The 19696-nt window shown below is 38.6% G+C and overlaps 1 protein-coding gene across 1 annotated transcript; it reads right to left on the bottom strand.

Moving 5' to 3' along the window:
- Positions 1-1585: 1585 nt before the first annotated feature.
- Positions 1586-19416, bottom strand: LOC143131494 (uncharacterized). Its single transcript, XM_076291146.1, has 17 exons — positions 19398-19416; positions 19230-19293; positions 18657-19069; positions 16993-17044; positions 16307-16615; positions 15890-16153; positions 14084-14177; positions 12794-12845; positions 12133-12385; positions 7544-7740; positions 6597-6672; positions 5931-6293; positions 5440-5748; positions 5032-5295; positions 3490-3583; positions 2186-2231; positions 1586-1996 (listed from the first exon to the last, which is right to left on the bottom strand). The coding sequence occupies exons 2-17, from the start codon at positions 19291-19293 to the stop codon at positions 1745-1747; spliced, it is 3102 nt and encodes a 1033-aa protein (XP_076147261.1). The 5' UTR covers positions 19398-19416; the 3' UTR covers positions 1586-1744.
- Between the last annotated feature and the right edge of the window lie 280 nt (positions 19417-19696).

Here is a 19696-nt window from a genome sequence, read left to right as displayed (position 1 = left end):
GGGGGAAAGCACAGTGTTTCATGGAACTACAACCTCGCAGTCTTTTAATTAATTACTCGTGTCATTTTTCATCAGTGGATTCTCTTGAAATCCTCAAATAGGTCATAACCACAGTGTTTGTGAAGTGGTTTTTTTGGCTTTGGTAGATGAGGTAACGAGGTACTGAAGCACATACGACTTGGAGGGTTTAGCTGAAGGTTATGGGCTGTTAGACTGTCTGTCCTTGTCTGCTGGGTTGCCAGCCAGCAAAGGAAACACATTGTGATAGCTCAGGGAGCAAATCAGTCACTTTATAAAGAAACACACACGGAATGAAATTATTTTTAGTTGAAGTTTTAAATGTTATTAAAAATCAAGAAACTAAAACTATTTTAAACCAAAGCTATTTTTCAATGAATCGGTAATGCATGGCAAGTTTACACATATTCTACACTGACGTGTCTGGACCAAAGAAAATGCTGAACTGTTTTTATCAAAACTGATTTAATAAAAACAAACATAAATATGTTTCTGAGTGTGTCTTTACCAGATTGCAAATATTTCTCATATTTCTCTTGGTGAGTTTACAAGGTGCTACTTTTAGTTAAAAGTTACAATTCTTAATTGAAATCACAATTTGGACTAATGCAATTAGCTAATCGCGAAGGCTGCAATTAATCGTGCACCCAATGGTTAATCTAACAGGTATGATTTTCTATATTCATGTCATGCTCTTTGAGTGACAGACAGTGAAGCTCACCTAACAGGAGTGCTGAGCTTGTCACGCACTAGGCAAGCTCACCAAGCTCAGAAGTGGTCCAGCTTAAATTCTGTGAATTCTGACTTTCAAAAATTATATTGCAAATCAAATTGAAATATATCCAGTCAGAAAAATTGCAATTAGATATTTTCCCCAAATTATGCAGCCCTAGTAGTAAGGTCTACTAACATTCCAAAAAGTGTTATCTTTTCAATCTTCTTTGAACACTTTAAGCAGCTCTACAATGGCATGAAACCCAAATTACCAGTAACATTTTATGTGGTGAAATCCTTGGTTTGGTTACCTATAGCTGTGTGGCCACACATACTGCACATAATAGGCTCTTGTGAATTAATTGGCAATAGCACTTGGCAGCATACTAAGCAGCACTGTGAGTGCTAAAACAATTAAAGGAACACCGAGTCCATTCTAGCCATGGCCCCACGCAGGTCTGCTCTCTTCCGCTAGTGAGACTGTGGGGTGCCACAGCATGGTCACAGGAGGATGCATTTCATGTTCTGTTCACTGAAGAATGGACAGCCACTTCTTCATTTCACTATGAGTCGTATACGTGTGGACTCGTGTGCAAGTGTTCATGGTGGTATGGGCTTTATTTGTTCCTTTGACTAAAAGCATTATGCCTTGAGCTGTGTGACTGGTTGTTTGATCAGGAGGCTGAAAGCTGTTCCATGGTAACACATGTTTTGGGGTGGATTATCTGAATCCTGCTGGATATTTGTACTTGTGTATGTGTGTGGATTGGAGAAATATATACAGTACATATACACAATTTTCACACAGCTACTAATAAATATAAATATCAAATTCGTGGTATTATTTTATAAAATATATTTTTTATATATTTATCTTACATAACAGAGATAGAAAAGGTGCATAATTTAAAACATAAATATAGTCTGTCAGGAGATGGCAGAGGGCAAAAGGCTGCACACATGGCATTTTCTCAAAATAGTTTCAGTTTAAATGAATTTGGAGTACTCTCAGTTACTTCTGTACAGTGGCATAAAGCTCTTCTTTGTCTGGACCTGTCTGATCACTAGCCGGGACGTCTCTGCCTGACAAACGGACCTCTGCGTACTCCGTCTCCTGCCCTGGTCCCTGCTCCTGCCCCTCGCGGGTGTCTCTGAGAGGCACTTTGGAGAAGTCAATCTCCCCATAGTGGAGCTCCACTTGTTCTTCTGAGGGTTTGAGTCCACTAGTGGGTGCAGGTTCTTCCTTTTCGCATGTAGCTGAGGTCTAAGAGAGGCCAATATATCACGTTATGTAGCACCATTTAGTGACCATTTCTCATTTGTATTTGTACACAAACTAAAGGACAATGACAAAAAGTCCTTTAGGGAGGCAAAGTGATGTTGTAACCATATTAACAACTATTTGACCATTGTTATTCATTTATATGGGAAATATAAAAATAGCCAACTGTACCTCACTCTCAGAAGTCTGCTCTTTAGTTGATGTGGATTTTTTATGTCTGAAAACATACACAAGCACAATGTTTTATTTGATTATCATCAGTAATAATGAAGTTATCAGTTAACTTAAAAGTGCATCTTAGTCATTGTAACTGTGACCAGGGATGGGCAGTATTTATGATGATACGATATCTAAAATATGTATTTCAAATACAAAATATTTTGCCATTTGTATTTTATTGGGCTGAAGAAAATGGCTTCATATTTTGTATCAAAATACTTTAGGTGTAGTTTACAAATACATTTGGTAAAACCAATACTTTTGGTGATGTGATGACATCATAAAAGTACAAAACAATGAATGTAGTCTCTGACTGGTGCTGACTTAGTAATTTGCATAGACATGTGATCAGAATATTGAGTTTCAGGAAGATGATCCAGTGCAGGATGAGTAATGTGTAGGTTGCTTGACTCACACACAATACACTCGCTCACACCAACATCAAATTTCTTGAGAACTTTATTCATCAGTTTCTTGAGAACTTAATCAATCGGAACGCAAGTAACTGGTCATGTGATAGCCCGGCAATAATGCTCAAAAAGTTGCCTCATGTCTCGCCTGCCCTAAAGCAACACGATGAAAAGTTCATAGTTACCCCCCTTGGCTTCAATAAAACACTATTTAGCACTTACACACCCAACTAAGAGGGTTCTGATCCTTCCTGATCAAAAGCGTTATACAGTGCAATATCAAACAATCTGGTTGCATGCATTGGCAATGTCAGAGACTTTGTACCAAGTGACAAGTTCAGTTGTGACTTTTTGAGTGCATCTCTGATACAGTATTTAGGCTAAGAGATGTAACCGGCAGTTGATCTGTTGACTGTCTCGTAGGCAGAGAAAAGCTGTTGCTCTCAAACACTGTCAACAGTCAGTGTACTGATAAAGAATACATTAGATACAGTATGAAGGGCTCCCTTTAAAGAATATTTTTAGTATTTTCTAAATACAAAAATACATTATTTTGATGCCGTGGCTACTGTATGCTGTAGTTTATTTTGATACACTTAAAATCAGTGTTTTTTATATTTTATTTTAAAATACATTTTGCTGTATTTTTGCCCATCCTTGACAGTGACCTGAATGTGAACAGAATTCCCCAATCACAAAAATAAAGATCCGTACTATATTAATTATTGTGTCCCATAAACACAGGTGCAACACAATAACAATATACTTTGACAAAGGGAGGTTAACATCTTACTGCATGGAGGCACTTTAAACAAGAGCAACAGAAATGTGATGGAAAAGATCTACCTCTTAGCACAAATGATCAGTACAGCCATCAGGACTACTATTGCCAGAGATCCTCCAGATACCCCGATGGTTAGGAAAAAATTCCTTTTATCCTCTGAAATGAAGAGAATTTATTGGTTCTGAGCATAGACTAACAATGATTTGAACATATAGTTTGTTTACATTGTCCATATCAATATCACTGGGCATTTGAGAGTGGGCTATAATGGTTGTTTTTGCTGCTTTAAACTCTGTTATATTTTCATGTTAAACACTCTCTGAGGCAGGGCTCGAATTACCTTTTTGTCTTTAAGGGGGTCTCTCTATCTCATAAAAAGTTGGCACACCCCGCGCATAGCCTAACAAGGCGATACAATGAAATAGCCTAGGCGCAACTGGCGCTTTTGCGCAGTACAGTATATGCGCACGGTAGGCCTAGGCTTTACCTTGACACACGCACACAACAGACATAGATTTTTCATAGAAATTGATTAATTTTAATTAATTTCAACATATTATTGATTGTAATAGTCCATATCTCATTTCAATTTCACAATACAAAGAAATAGACTAAACGATTTAGTCTGTGCCATTCTAAATTTCACAACGTAACTCATTTAAACCAGACCACCGTCTCAGATAGGCTATCCTCAGTGTCAAACACAATAATGCATGTAGTGTAACTTATACACAGGGGAAAAAGCACTAACTGGCAGAAATTAATAAAGCCAGCCAAACTATGTTCTAGTATTTAGGCTAATGTGTTGAACCGTGGAAAATTAATAGACGAACAATTTTGGAGTTTGCACTGAGATATTGTCGGGTAGCCATTGAATATTCCGACATCAGAGATTGCTTACAGGTGTTTCAAAATAGCTGGGAACTTTCCGGAGCTCTGAATGTCAGAGGATAGCTAGATCATCAGACAACACAATCATTGTAGGCTGCATTATGGGCCATAATTTATGGCTCTGTCAATCAACATAGAATAGGTGAAGCGCAAGTTCAACAGCAAACAGGACTTTTCAGCACATATCAAACCATGTAGGCTAGCCCAATGAACGCCTATGCAAATAGACAAAACACTCACATCAAAGCAGGGTGACTTCAGATTTGCGAATGCTGTCAAATCGATACGGTTTGCTCATATAGTCTAGTGGTGTGGTGGTGAAGTGTCATGCTGCGTTCAAGAGCGTAGTGTAGGTCTACGTAGTAGCCTATATTTTAATTTAACGTCTTTAATGGTAAGAGATCGCACAGGGATGGATAATGAGCGGTTGTTTAAGATTAAATTACAATGCCAGACACCTTCAGATATGAGAGACCCCCTCAGGTTTTTGACTTTGTTGCTTTCAGGGGAGCCAGTCCTCACTCTATGGGAGCTCGGCTCCCTCTGGCTCCCACGTAATTCGAGCCCTGCTCTGAGGTTTCCGGGATGATTCTTAATAGTTTTTTTTGTGTCAACTTTTGTAATTTAACTGTTGTTAATGTGAATTGGTTTTTGTTTTGTGTGCATATGTGAATGGTAACCCACTTTAATTAGTTTGTGTGTTTTTAGAATACCTTTAATCATCAGGTTAACTGCAGCAGACTTCTTTCCCCCCTGTGGATGTTCTGCCCTGCAGTAGTACTGTCCTTCATCACTGGAGCTGAGATTGAAGGTGAGGGTTTGTCCAGATCCTATAGGTGTGTGCTGGTCCCCTCTAAACCAGGTGTAGTTCTGCACTGGAGGGTTGGCCTCACTGCTGTTACAGGTCAGAGTCACACTACTGCCCTCTGCTGCTGGACCTGGAGGACTCACAGAGACCACGACATCCACAGGAGAGACTGGGGGAGAGATCATAAAATATATTAGAAATCAGAAACACTTGAAGGGTCTGTATGGAAGAGAGGTAACTTTAACATCCGAACATTCGAGACATCTTACTGAACCATTAACCATACTGAGCCAGTGACAAAACAAATTCTTACACAAGACTCTGAGTATCTGCACAGTGCTGTTGGCTTCCACAGAGCTGCCGTTCTGTCTGGGGTAAGAAGCCGTACAGTAGATTTCTTTGTCATGGTGACTACGGGAAGCAGTGAAGTTCAAAACAGACGTGAGGGATCTGTTGCCATCCTTCTCGTCCTGTATGTGAGTGTGTGTGTTCCCAGTGGGAGGAGACCAGGTGATGGTAGGAGGCTGAGAGGGACAGGGAGCAGCAGCAGTGCAGGTCAGATTCACTGATGTCCCCTCTGACACCTCAGACATCTCTGATACCCGTGGACTCGCTGGAGAATCTGTTGGGGAGGGGGGCTTTAAATTTAGCCTTCATTTTGGCATTAAAACTAGTCAGATTACACAACTGGCTCAACTCAAGAGGTTTCTTACATTGAACACTATTCTTATCAACAAGGAATGTTACTCTAAAGTTATGATAGTGCAGCAATAATTCAGAAAACCCAAGAGGTGAACCTCCTACCTTCAACAATCAGACGAAATGACTCCTTGAACGTATATCGTTCATTGGTCATCTCAGTTCTGAAGTGGTATTTATCTGCATGGCTTTGATTCACGTTGTAGAAGATAGTTGTGCAATCTCTCTGATGTAGATCTCCAGTGATCTCTATTCTCTCAAACAACTTGGTTATGTTAGTAGTGCCATTGAAAACCACTGGGAGACGATGAAAGGTTTCTCCACCTTGAATCCACAATCCATTAATTGACTTAGAGATGTTCAGTTTGGTCTCAAAATCAGGGATATCAAATGAACAGGGAATCACTACACAGAATCCCCCTAAGGCATAGAGTCTCTTTGGCAGTGATACCGAGTATGACCGTTCCCCTGAAAAACACATCAAGTACAATCATTTTTACTATAATGTTAAGTCTCCGTTCACCTTCTTTACAAATAGTAGGCCTATATAATTTAAGTGTGCTACAAAAAAAGGATTGCCATGGACTTCTGTAAGTTATAAGAAGACATATTTATAGCTGTACATGGCCTTTTATATAAATTACTTACGTAATATTTCCCCCAAAGTGATCCATGATGACCATTTGCATATTGCCATCAGTTTTTAAAACAATTTAACTATTTAAAGATTAATCACAAACATTTGAGGAAAAAATAAAAAAATAAACTGACCTACTGCGAAGAACAGGAGATGAAAGAAAAAGAAGGTCTTGAGGAAGATCATCACTTCGTCTTTAAATTCAGCACACTAACAGGAAACCCATGTGAAAAATGTATAGTATTACAGACAAAGACAAAATGCTAAAAGTCATGAATATATTATTACAGTAAGAGCATGAAGATTATGTACATAGTCCTTTTATTCTAACACACTAATGTCATTTTGTTACACTATGCACAACTTGCAGAACAATGGGGCAAAAACAGACTGTTGTCTGAACATTTCAGCATCTCCTCAGACAAACAGATTGGTTTTCACACTGATCTATCACTTCCTGCTTCAAACATGGCATGCACTCTGTACCGCACATGATGTATACAAGTGGGGGGGAAATGGAACACAAATCCATTGTGCAGTCCCCTGAAAAAAGTACTGAATCGAAAAAAAAAGGGAAGCAATGTCTTCAACACTTTGGAATATTCTTAAGAATCAAAATGAAAAAGTATATAGTAGATTTCTGCTCATCATGTTTCACATCCCCTTTCTAAGTTCATTTGCCTTTATTGCATGATTAGAGTTACAGTGGCAAGAAAAAGTATGTGAACCCATGCTAAAGTTGACTAAAAAGAGGAATACAAAATCATCTTTTGGAAATTGATCTTAAGAGATGATTAGATAGATAGATAGATAGATAGATAGATAGATACAGTAGATAGATAGATAGATAGATAGATAGATAGACAGATACTTTATTGATCCCCAAGGGGAAATTCAAGATTATGGAAAGTATCCCATGCCAAGGGTATGTGATGATGTGGGGCTATTTTAATTCCAAAGGCCTAAAAGACAATTGAATAGACTTCATTGTGGAAGTACAGACAGAATTTAAAAGATGGTTGAGCAAAGTAGCCTTGATCTGTTGCTTGAGAATATCAATGTGCAAAATTTGAGCTCTTACCTTCCTAGAGTCCAAAAAGAGGAAGCTGCTCCTAGCTAGGCTGGAATGTAAATGAGCTTTCTTCACGCCTTGCACTTCTTTATATTGAAAAAAAGAAGTTAGAAGAACTCTTCCCCTACTAGTGGTATATTCTGTTGTGCGTGTGAATGTAGAATATGACAGGGCACTAAAGCCGCCAGTGATGTGTGGCCCAAGCCCTGATCAGACATGGGAGGACAAGCAGATATGAGATTATAAAAGTGTGAGTGCGGTGGTGAACAGGAGGAGTACAGCTCTGCAGCACAACCCAAGGGTTTGGTTGAGTTAGCTGATCCCCCCTCTACCTACATATGAGGAATGCATGTGTTGGGTAATATATACAGCATGACCAACAAATGTTTAGCAACCTTTACTCTTTAATTTGTATATAAAATACATAATTTCTAACATATTACAGAACATTTCTCACATGCTACAGAGCAACAAATAGAAAAGATTTCTAATTTCCTTATACCTACTAAATCTGAGTGTTGCCTGATATAGCACCTGTACAGCAGCAGGAGATTAATGACTAAAGATATTAATCAATAAAAGCCCAGTTGTCTCAGTCTACCTTCCACCTATGGCATCGTTTCCCAACCTTGGGTTAAGGACCCCATTTGGGGTTGCCTGAAATCCAAATGGGGTCGGCTGAGATATTGGGTATCTTACAATTGACAGTACATTACATTAAAATAGAAATGCAATTCCAAGGAATAACCAGTGCATGAAAATGCTAAAGTTGTGATGTAAAATATCATGTATAGTTAAAACAGATAATACAGAGATGGTTACTACGGTGATGCTAGGATAGACATGGTGGTTGCATAGCTTAATAAAAGTTGATAGTTTAAAAGTAGACTGTTTAAAAGCTGAATGTAGATAGTTTAAAAGTTGTTGATAGACAGTAGATAGTTTAAAAGTTGTTGATAGACAGCTAGTTTAATAGATAGTTTAATGATAGTTTAAAAGTAGACCGTTTAAAAGTTGAAGGTAAATAGTTTAAAAGTTGTTGACAGACTGGAAGTTGAATGAATGTTGATATTCAAATAGTTTAATGGCTGTGTATAGGTAGATATTTGACGATAACTGAAAGTTGGAATGGCTCTAATGTTTGCTAGCAGTTATGCTAAGATTTTTAACTATGCTAACCATGCTACTTAGCTAATGTTTTATAGCAGTGCTAGCAATGCTAACCTACTAACCATGCTACTTAGCTAACGTTTTATAGCAGTTTAATGAATGTTGATATTCAAATAGTTTAATGGCTATGTATAGGTAGATATTTGACGATAACTGAAAGTTGGAATGGCTCTAATGTTTGCTAGCAGTTATGCTAAGATTTTTAATTCTGCTAACCATGCTACTTAGCTTATGTTTTATAGCAGTGCTAGCAATGCTAACATGCTAACCATGCTACTTAGCTAACTTAACTAAAATTTTCTAGTAGTTTTGCTAAACATGCTAACTATGTTAGCAATGCTAACATGCTAACTATGTTAACCATGTGACTTAGCTAACTTAGCTAATCATTTTTAGCAGTTATGTTAACTATGCTAACTAACATGCTAATAGTCTAGCATGCTAACTATGCTAACCATATTACTTAGCTAACCTAGCTAATCATTTTTAGCAGTTTTGCTAAAAAATTTAACTAGCATGTTAACATGCTAGCATGCTAACTATGTTAACCATGTTACTTAGCTAACTTAGCTAATTATTTTTAGCAGTTTTGCTAAAAATGCTAACTAACATGTTAACATGCTAGCATGCTAACTATGTCAACCATGTTACTTAGCTAACTTAGCTAATCATTTTTAGCAGTTATGCTAACTATGCTAACTAGCATGCTAATAGTCTAGCATGCTAACTATGCTAACCATGTTACTTAGCTAACCTAGCTAATCATTTTTAGCAGTTTTGCTAAAAATGCTTACTAGCATGCTAACATGCTTACTATGCTAACCATGTGACTTAGCTAACCTAGCTAATCATTTTTAGCAGTTTTGTTAAAAATGTTAACAATGCTAAGAATGTTAACATGCTAACTTTGTTAACCATGCTAACTAGCTACAGTGGGTAGGAGTCATAGTTGATGAAAAGTGTTGACATAGTTGATGACAAGTTAAAAGTTGTTGATAGACAGCTAGTGAATGTGTTTTAAAAGTTTAAAAGTTGAATGTAGATACTTTAAAAGTTGTTGATAGACAGCTAGTTTAATAGATAGATAGTTTAATGATAGTTTAAAAGTAGACCGTTTAAAAGTTGAATGTAAAAAGTTCAGTAGTTTAATGGGTTACATTGTTTAACAGTGGATTATTGTAGTGAGGACTTTTATTTTGAAACAGTTTTGGGCAGAGGAAACAGTTGAATAGGATGTGTAGTCTTAATTGACCCAGATTGTATGCTTAAAGCCTGAGGCTGCAGGTGGCCTGAACACCTGCCATAGGATTCTAATTGCTTAACGGCCGTATTATGATGTCACAATCGGCAATGTTAAGTCTATGGGGATTTTTAAAAAGTTTTTCTTTAATAGTTTAAAAAGTATAAAAGTTGAAAAGTTGAAAAGACATAGCAGCTTCGTCCGTTTGAATACCTACGTTACAAAGTTTGAATGAAGTTTCTAATTTAAACTGTTCAAGAGAAATAGCGTACGGAAAAAGTGGTAAGCGGAATAATAATAAGAAGTTGTTGCCTAGGAAGAACAGTACAGTGCATTTTCATGCACTGTAAATATATATACATTAAATGAAAAATATATGACATAATATCCAAGTTAAGTAACTAATCGGATCTTTCATTACAATGTAAAAATAAAAGTAGACATCCCGCATGAGATCATCATGGGCAATAATGCTTGATCAACGTTCAAATTAAAGTAGCAAAACAATCAGGCAAGTTAGTCAAACAAAAAATTAGCTTGCAAGGACATTTGGGGAAAATGCTGCTCTCAACTGGATGTTACAGCAAAGATGAGATGCGGTCTCTCTCACAACATGTTGTGAACGATTGGGGTCGCCAACGTTTTGTGACTTTAAAATAGGGTCACCTGCCAAAAAAGGTTAGGAAACCCTGGTCTATTTGTGTACATTTTTGTTAGGGACCGAAATGACATCAATCTGTAAAGTTTTGAAGACCAGAATATGCATTCACAACTTTTTTTCTTTCGTATTTTTTGCCTTTATTGTAGGACAGTGCAAAGACAGAGAGGAAGTGATTGGGAAAGACGTGCTGTGGGACTGGGAAATTACATCTACGCTATTATGGAGAGGGTGTCATCCAAAAATAGACTAGGTTGTTATACCGGAACCTGTGATCATTTCCGATACTACTCCTATCTCTCCCACCCATTTCCAGTCACTGTCCTATTTTAATTAAAAAGGCACCCCCAAAAAACAACCAACAACCCAACCAACAAACAAACAAGAAAACCGGAAATATATAAATAGAGGCACGGTTTACAATTCTTGCCAAAGGTTGTTGATACCTGAGCTCAACATTATCTGAAGCAATTGGTTGAGAGGAATGTTTGGCTTGATCCAGGCTGTTTAAGCACAGAATGGACAGCTACTGTAGAAGTCCACGAAGAGCAGGTTGCAAATTTGTTAACAACCTATTCCACCTAGAAGGTACCGTCACAGGTGTGATGTTGTAAAATGAATGTTGTAAAGAATATCTGAGGTCACCAAATTCAACATGGAATAGAATGTTCATAGAATGTTCAAAACTCCCCTGCTGAAGGGTTAGAGGTGCGATTTGTAGGATTGTTACCGAACGTTCTGCAGGCCAAAATCAAAACACTGGTTAACGTTCTCAAGACTACCAGACGCGAGCCTCTTCTGGGTTGCCAGATGTAATGAAGACTGTATATATAGCTATGATGAAGACTTAGCTAACGTTAGTTGACCTGCAGCTGCTTTAACGTTTCTCCAACCATGACCCAGCTACACATTACGGAAACAGTGAAAACAAAAAAATACCTCTCTAACCAACGTAACATATTTAGCTGAAGTTAGCGATGCAGATGAGGTTTAGCCTAGGCTACCTGTTGTGGAGAAATATGGCCAGCTCTGCGTCAGACTTGATATTCTTCGTTTGACGAAGACGTCACCATCTCAGGAAGCTCCTCCGATGTCCACTTAATTTGTTTCTTGTTTTAATTTTGGAATTTTGCCAGCCTCTCGTAGGCGTTCATGACTAGCCTACAACTGACAGCTGTTGACAGTTGGCCTTTGCTAATTTGGCAACCCAAATAGGAGGACGCGCTAGCCCATTATTAATACGCTATTCTAGAATTAATCGTTCAAAACATAAACGAAAATTCCAAGAGATTCCGCCCCGTAACTCATTTTTTTCATGGGTTTTACGGGGTTTTTACGGGTTAGAGTAATGTTGTCAAATAAGCCATTACTTCAATTAATCGTGTTTCCTTACTCTCTGACAACATATGGTGATCATTTTTGGAATGGTTACAGTTTATTTTCCATTATTTCCTACATACTGGACCTTTAAATCTTTGCCATTGATATTAACAAGATTTCATTTTCAGAAGGTTTTGAGTGATTGCAGTTATTTCTGTACTTTGGCGTAAAGCTCTTCTTTGTCTAGACCTGTCTGATCACTAGCCGGGACGTCTCTGCCTGACAAACGGACCTCTGCGTACTCCGTCTCCTGCCCTGGTCCCTGCTCCTGCCCCTCGTGGGTGTCTCTGAGAGGCAGTTTGGAGAGGTTGATCTCCCCATAGTGGAGCTCCACTTGCTGGTCCTCTGTGGGTTTGGGTCCATAAGTATGGGCAGGCCCTTCCTCATCACATGTAGCTGAGGTCTAAGTGCCAGAGAAGCCAATATACCATGTAATGATCATTTATCACACAAAATGATCTTCAAATTAATCTAATTATTCATTATATCTAGCCTGGGTGTTCCCATGCTGCCTTGCGCGCGATTTGATTCACGCTGCTAAGGCAGCCTGGAGACCATGGAGCAAATTTTCGCCTGAGATAGGGGACCAATCACAGAACAAGGGGGAAAGCAAGATGATGATGAGCTATGCACAGACGCATTTGATAGACATCCGTGGCACCCAATAAACGGATCTGGGCATTTTTTTCAAATACGAGAAAATTAACGTTTGGTTTCCAGACCACGTCTCATTGAGAAGTGGTGGCGCTAGCCAGGCTACATTATATCATTATTCACTTGCATTCAAAATCATACATCAGATAAAACATACCTCACACTCGGAATTATGCTCATCCTCTTGAGGTAGTGTAGGCTTGTTCCATCTGAAAATTACATTCAACAACTGTCAATCTGAGGGGTATTTCAGACATGCAAGATAAGTGATAAAGCGAGACTTTACCTAGAGTTGTCTGGTAATCATAGCTCATACCGCAAAACACATGTCATTAACACCAATCCAGGATGAGTATTATATATCCTATAGGAGCGATTAGTCAAGCCAAGTGTAAGTAGTTGAGAATACATCTACTACAACTACTACAACTACTATGAGCGTTTTCGTTTTTCCAAAGAAACCACAATTAGAATAAAGAAGACGCGGAAAATTAGCCTGGAAATCCAGACCCAAATCTAGAAAGATTTAGGGTCTGGCTATGAGTAATGAAAATAGCCCAACTTGAGGAGCAGCACCAAGCATGCATTTGAAAATATCACTGCATGCAATTGGATAACACTACGACCAATGTTTACTGACTGATTCCAGACTTCGACATTGCAGTGCTGTCATCATCTGTTTAGCTCCCCTCTGGTCCGCCTATATTTGATACACCGATGTGATTGGTGTAGCTAGGCTCCAAGGACATGGGTAATGAGCATCATTACTGATTGCCAGAGTGACACTGAGCAAATTCAAATTGTGCTCTCTCAAGTATTAAGTAAGTATCTCTCTCTGTATTTTCCAAGGTAGCGGAAAATAGCGCCATACACACAAAGTGAACAACCGCTTTTGATATAGTAGGGTTAGTATATATTATCTTTATAACCGAATTCATTGAAAACACCTTTGAAAAATTGCCCTCTATTTCCAATCAACTACTACAGTAGTCTATTCATCAAACGTCTATCAGCAAAACAGAGTATTTGATCACAGGTTAATTTTAAGGCTATTAAATTATTAGAAATAACTGAGCCTGGGCACAGAATAAATACCCATGGTAACTTAAGTGCCATCTCTTTTGTGCAACCAAGTCAAGGCTAAATTTATAGAGGATAACCAAAAATCCCTGATTAATCCCTTACAGTACCTAGGTTTTGTGAAATACCCCTATGGTCTGTAGTTTTGTTTACTACATGTAAATAACAACTGCTTGTGGTCCTGTCAGCCATAGCTGAGAGCAATAGTAGAACATTGTATGTATGTTCACCATCATTTTTTAGCATATTTGATCACATATTTTCTTTACTGACAATGATTACAACCCCAGCTATTCAATTCCACCGCAGTATATTCTCATAAAAGAGTATTTGATATTGGAATAGTATACAGACTTAAAATATTCACCTCATAACACAAATCACAACAAATAACAGGAGTACTACCAGGGATCCACCTGTTGTTGCTCCAATGATTAGGATAAAAGGTGTCTTCCCTTCCTCTGAAACACAGAGCATGTCATTTGTAGACACAGAATGACTATCAGTAGAAGTGCAGCATCCCAAGGGTGGTGCATGGGCATGATCATATCATTGTTCACACCTGTCAAGTTAAGGATATCTAAGAGTATTTTTAAAATTGCTTTAAACCCTGTCATATTTTTCCTTACAAGGACTTCTTTGGGTAATACAGCTTATTATAAGGAATATAGCCTTCTAGTTTGTATACATACTTTATATGTCCAGCTCTCACCTGTTATCAGAAATCTTGGTGTGTTTGAACGTTGATCTCCATATTAAGCCCCTTAGAAAAGCTGCTTTCTTCCATCTCCATCGCCTGTCTTCGCCCTCTCCTGTCTAACACTGATGCACAAACTCTAGTGCATGCCTTCATGTCCCGTATTGATTATTGCAATTCCCTCTTCATTGGCCTCCCTGGGAAGTCTCTCCAAAAACCGGTATACCCCAAACTCAGCGGCTATAGTTCGCTCCCACACTAAGCACTCTGGCCACATCACCTCCATCCTCTCCAAACTCCACTACTAGTCCCGTATCAAGTTCAGAATTCTCCCTCTTGCCTTCAAAGCCCTTCACAACTTAACCCCCCTCTACCTCAGTGAACTCCTGATCCCATACTCTGATCCCTGCTCCCTTAAGTCATCTAGACCAGTGGTTCTTAAACTGGGGGTCGGGAACCCAGGGCGGTCACCAAACATATTGGAGGAGTCGCAAAATGATTTGCAGTCTGAATTAAATACATTTTTCTAAACGTTTATCAACCAATGCCCATCTCGCAACATTTTGGAACCAAATTTTGCCGGTTGGTGAGAAAGGAGTCTCGAGACTTGGCCCATGTTTTTTGGGGGGTCGCCAGACAAAAAGAGCAGTGGTTCTTAAACTAGGGGTCGGGACCTCCAGGGCGGTCGCCAAAAATATGGGAGGGGTTGCAAAATGATTTTTCTAAACATTTTTAGACAAACATGTTTAAGAACTGGGACATTCAGTAGTCCTATATACTGTATAGGCATACAATTCACAGTGTTTCCATAATGTTCCTCAGAAAGTGGATGCTCTGATTACACATATCTCTACCTGCGCCTCTTGCAATGATTAGCTCGATGATACTGTGTATGAGCTTACCAGTGACAGTGAACACAATGCGGCCTTCTTTTGCCACAGGAGCGCCAGTTATACATTGAGTGACTGCTAGTTATCCATTGGAAAATAATTAATCAGATTGTTAAAGGCTGCCATTGACAATACCTTTGGTGTTGACATAGCCTAGCTATGAGAAAACACATTTGGTTTTTGTCGGTTGGAGAGAAGGGGGTTACAGGACTTGGCCAATGTTTTTTGGGGGGTCAAAACGACAAAACGTTTAAAAGCCACTGACTAGACTACCGGTCACTTACTCACTGTCCCTCGGACCTCGCAGACGGACTACCCTGGGATGCAGGGCCTTCACAGCCATGCCCCTCAAACTCTGGAATTCTCTCCCTCAATCTCCCCACGACTGCTCTGCCTCTTCCTCCACCAACTTCAAATCTATCGACTTCTCAAAAAGACTCTCGATCTAAAATATAAAGATTTTTTTCAATCAGCATTCCTCTCCCTCCCATTCCTCTCCCTTCCCATACTGCTCAGTGTTTTTTTTAACTTAAATTGCATTTGAATGTCAATGTTTGCTTTGTGCGTAATGTTTCAACAGGAATACCTTGTGTAGTCACTCTCACTGCAGCAGACTCCTTTCCCCCCTGTGGATGTTCTGCCCTGCAGTAGTACTGTCCTTCATCACTGGAGCTGAGATTGAAGGTGAGGGTTTGTCCAGATCCTATAGGGGTGTGCTGGTCCCCTCTAAACCAGGTGTAGTTCTGCACTGGAGGGTTGGCCTCAGTGCTGTTACAGGTCAGAGTCACACTACTGCCCTCTGCTGCTGGACCTGAAGTCCTCACAGAGGCCACCACATCCACAGGAGAGACTAGGGGAAAGAAAAACATACGTTCAAAACACTTTTCAAATAACAGCATAATAGTTTTTAAAAAAATTCTCATTAATGATACATTGAAAAAAGAAGAGTTGAAACAATTCGATGTTACTTCAGGAATTCATTGCGGAAAAAAATAATTCTTACACTGGACTATGAGTAACTGCACAGTGCTGTTGGCTTCCACATTACTCTGGTTCTGTCTGGGGTAAGAAGCCGTACAGTAGATTTCTTTGTCATGGTGACTACGGGAAGCAGTGAAGGCCAAAAAAGACACAAGGGATCTGTTGCCATCCTTCTCGTCCTGTATGTGAGTGTGTGTGTTCCCAGTGAGAAGAGACCAGGTGATGGTAGGAGGCTGAGAGGGACAGGGAGCAGCAGCAGTGCAGGTCAGATTCACTGATGTCCCCTCTGACACCTCAGACATCTCTGATACCCGTGGACTCACTGGAGAATCTGGAGGAGGATTCAAATGCATAGAAAATCTTTTATTTTGCTTTCAAGATGGCTTGATAGTTTTCTCACTTTATATACGTTAAAATGTTTCAACACACAACTAATATTAATTTAATTAATATAACTAATATAATATTAATTTTATCAATATAATATTAAAATTAAAACTTTGCAAGTGCCATGGTTGTGAATTAATTATTAGGCCTACTTTGCTTATTTGATTATATTTTATTGCATATTACTTGCTGACTTTAACTTTCAAAGAAGTTCCTTTGCAATTACTGAACAGGCTACTTGCGGAAGCACAAAACACATTGCCAATTACAGCAGTCATTTTTTTTGCAGCAGCAATTTTCAAGATAATTGGACCCCTGAACTTTGAGAAGGTCCGTTCAAATTAAAGGAACTTTCTGCATGCATTCTCAAGAGCTGTATATACAACCCCAAAACAGAAAAAGTTGGGACATTGTGTAAAATGCAAATAAAAACAGAATGTCATAATATACAAGTCTCATAAACCCATATTTAGCAGCAAAAAGGACATAGACAACATATCAATATCAATTTTATGGAAAGTATATGTTAATTTTGTATTTTATGCCAGCAACATGTTTCAAAAAAAGTTGGGACGGGAGCATGTTTACCTGTGCTGCTTCACCTCTTCATTTAACACAATTCTGTAAATGTTTAGGAACTGAGGAGACCATTTCCTACAGTTTTGATAATGAAATGTTGTCCTATTACTCCCTGATATAGGATTTCAGTTGCTCAACAGTATGCGGTATTCTTAGTCATGCTTTTCATTCCATTATGCACCTAATTTGACAAATCTGGACTGCAGACAGGCCATCTTAGCACCTGGACTCTTCCTCTATGGAGAAATACTATTTAAATATGTGCAGAATTCATTTTGGCATTGTTTTCCTGAAATATTCAAGGTCGTCCCTGAAAAAGACATTGCCCGGATGGCAGTATATGTTGCTCAAAACCTGTATACATCATTCAGAATTAATTGTGCTTTGCCAAATGTACAAGATGCCCATGCTGTAGGCATTAATGCTCCTCCACACCGTCATAGATCTTGGGTTTTGAACTGAGCACTAAAAAAAAAGTTGGATAGGTTGGATACTTGGATAGGCCCTCTCCTCTTTAGCCCAGATGAGTCCATGATTTCCAAAAAGAATGGCAAACTTTGATTGGTCTAACCACAGGAACTTTTTTCATGTTACCTCAGTCCATTTTAAACAAGCTCAGGCCCAGATAAGAGGGTGGTATTTTCTATATCATCTCTCAACACAATTTTAGCTGTTACAATTTTGTCTGCAGTTTTTGAATTGAGTATCAAACTGGGCACATAGACAATGGTTATCAGAGGTTTTCCTGAGCCCATACAATGTCAGGTCTGGAAACAGGTCTAATGTTGATGCAGTGCCATCTGAGGTCCAAAAGACCACAGCCATCCAATTTGTTTTTCAGCTATTTCCCCTGTTTGCAAAGATTTCTCTGGATTCTCTGAATGTTTAAATAATATTATGTCCTGTAGATGATGAACTCCCTAAATACGTCACAATTTCATGTTAAGAAGCATTAAAATTACATTGTTTCATCATTTGTGCACACAGGTTTACACAGAGTGATGAATACCCCTACATCTTTACTTCTAAGAGACCCTGCCTCTGGATGCTCTTTTTCATACCCAATCGTGTTGCCAGTTACCCTAATTAGTTGTGAAACATTCTTCCTTTTGTTTTCTTTATCATTACACAACTTTTCCAGAATTTTGTTACCCCCGTCCCAACTTTTTTTGAAACATGTTGCTGGTAGCCTATCAAATTCAAAATTAACATATATTTTCTATGAAATAGTCAAATGTGTCATTTTCAACATTTGATATGTTGTCTGTGTCCTTTTTGCAACTAAATATGAGTTTAAGAGATTTGCAGATTATTGCATTCTGTTTTTATTCACATTTTACACAACATCCCAACTTTTTCTGTTTTGGGGTTGTAATACAATATAATATGATATAACATCAGGCTGCATAATATGAAAATAACTTAAGCAACAACTTAAAATGTCTGCTACCTTCAATAATCAGATTAAATGGCTTCATAATGAATGTTGCTTTAAATGTGACCATCTCAGTTCTGAAGTAATATATGTCTGCATGATTTCGATTGACATTGTAGAAAACAGTTGTGCAGTCTTTCAGACATAGATTTCCAAGGATTTCGATTCTCTCCAACAACCTGGTGGTGTTGTCAGTGCTATTGAAAACCACGGGGTATTCAGACCATTGACTCCCTCCTTTAATCCATGCTGCGTAAATTGATTCAGATTTGTTCAGTTTACTTTCAAAATGAGATATGTTAAATGTACATGGAATTAGTGCACAAGATCCCGCGAAAGCGTACAATTTGTCTGGCACTGACACTGAGTATGTATTGTCTTCTCCTGAAATGACAAAAGCAGTGTCTTATTTGAAAAGCCTTCTTCCACCAGTTAAACAACTTGAATGGCTGTAGTGTAAACATTATAACCGTCACAGTAATAGTACTAAAATGACATTGATCACAAATATTATAAAATAAAGAAAAATTGTTTCTTAGCCCACCTACAGCTAACAGGAGATTATAGACAAAGAGGATCATGAAGAAAATCATTGTATCTGTATGCATCTGTAAAATGATAAAACACACATAGTCATGCAAGTGTGTACCGATCGCAGACAAAATTGATATGAAAAAGACAATTAAAAGAAAATATAATGTGCATTTCTCACCCTCACTTCCACAGCAGACGAGTTTCCCTACTCTTTGTAATGCATCCACAAAAGGCACTTTTGTTTCCGCAAAAAAGCACATGCAAACTTCCTAAAATGCAACCCTTGCAAGATGTGCCTTGCAAACCTCAACACCATCACCATTGGCACTAGTAAACATGATCTACTTTGTTAACTGATGCATTTCAGTGATAAAGGCCTTAAGGCCCATTTGATAATACAGTGCGGTAAAACGTGGTCTTTCATGAGGTTTACCATCAAAATGTTTGAAAAGCCTCTGCAGCGACTGGGCAATACAG

The sequence above is a fragment of the Alosa pseudoharengus genome, unplaced genomic scaffold (assembly GCF_046254945.1).
Source record: "Alosa pseudoharengus isolate Yale_2024_CS ecotype anadromous, Long Island Sound unplaced genomic scaffold, YU_APseudo_1.1 YU_APseudo_1.1_scf_18, whole genome shotgun sequence".
In the NCBI taxonomy this organism is placed as follows: domain Eukaryota; kingdom Metazoa; phylum Chordata; class Actinopteri; order Clupeiformes; family Clupeidae; genus Alosa; species Alosa pseudoharengus.
Note: the sequence above shows the minus strand (reverse complement) of the source record. Positions and strands in the feature narration are given on the sequence as shown.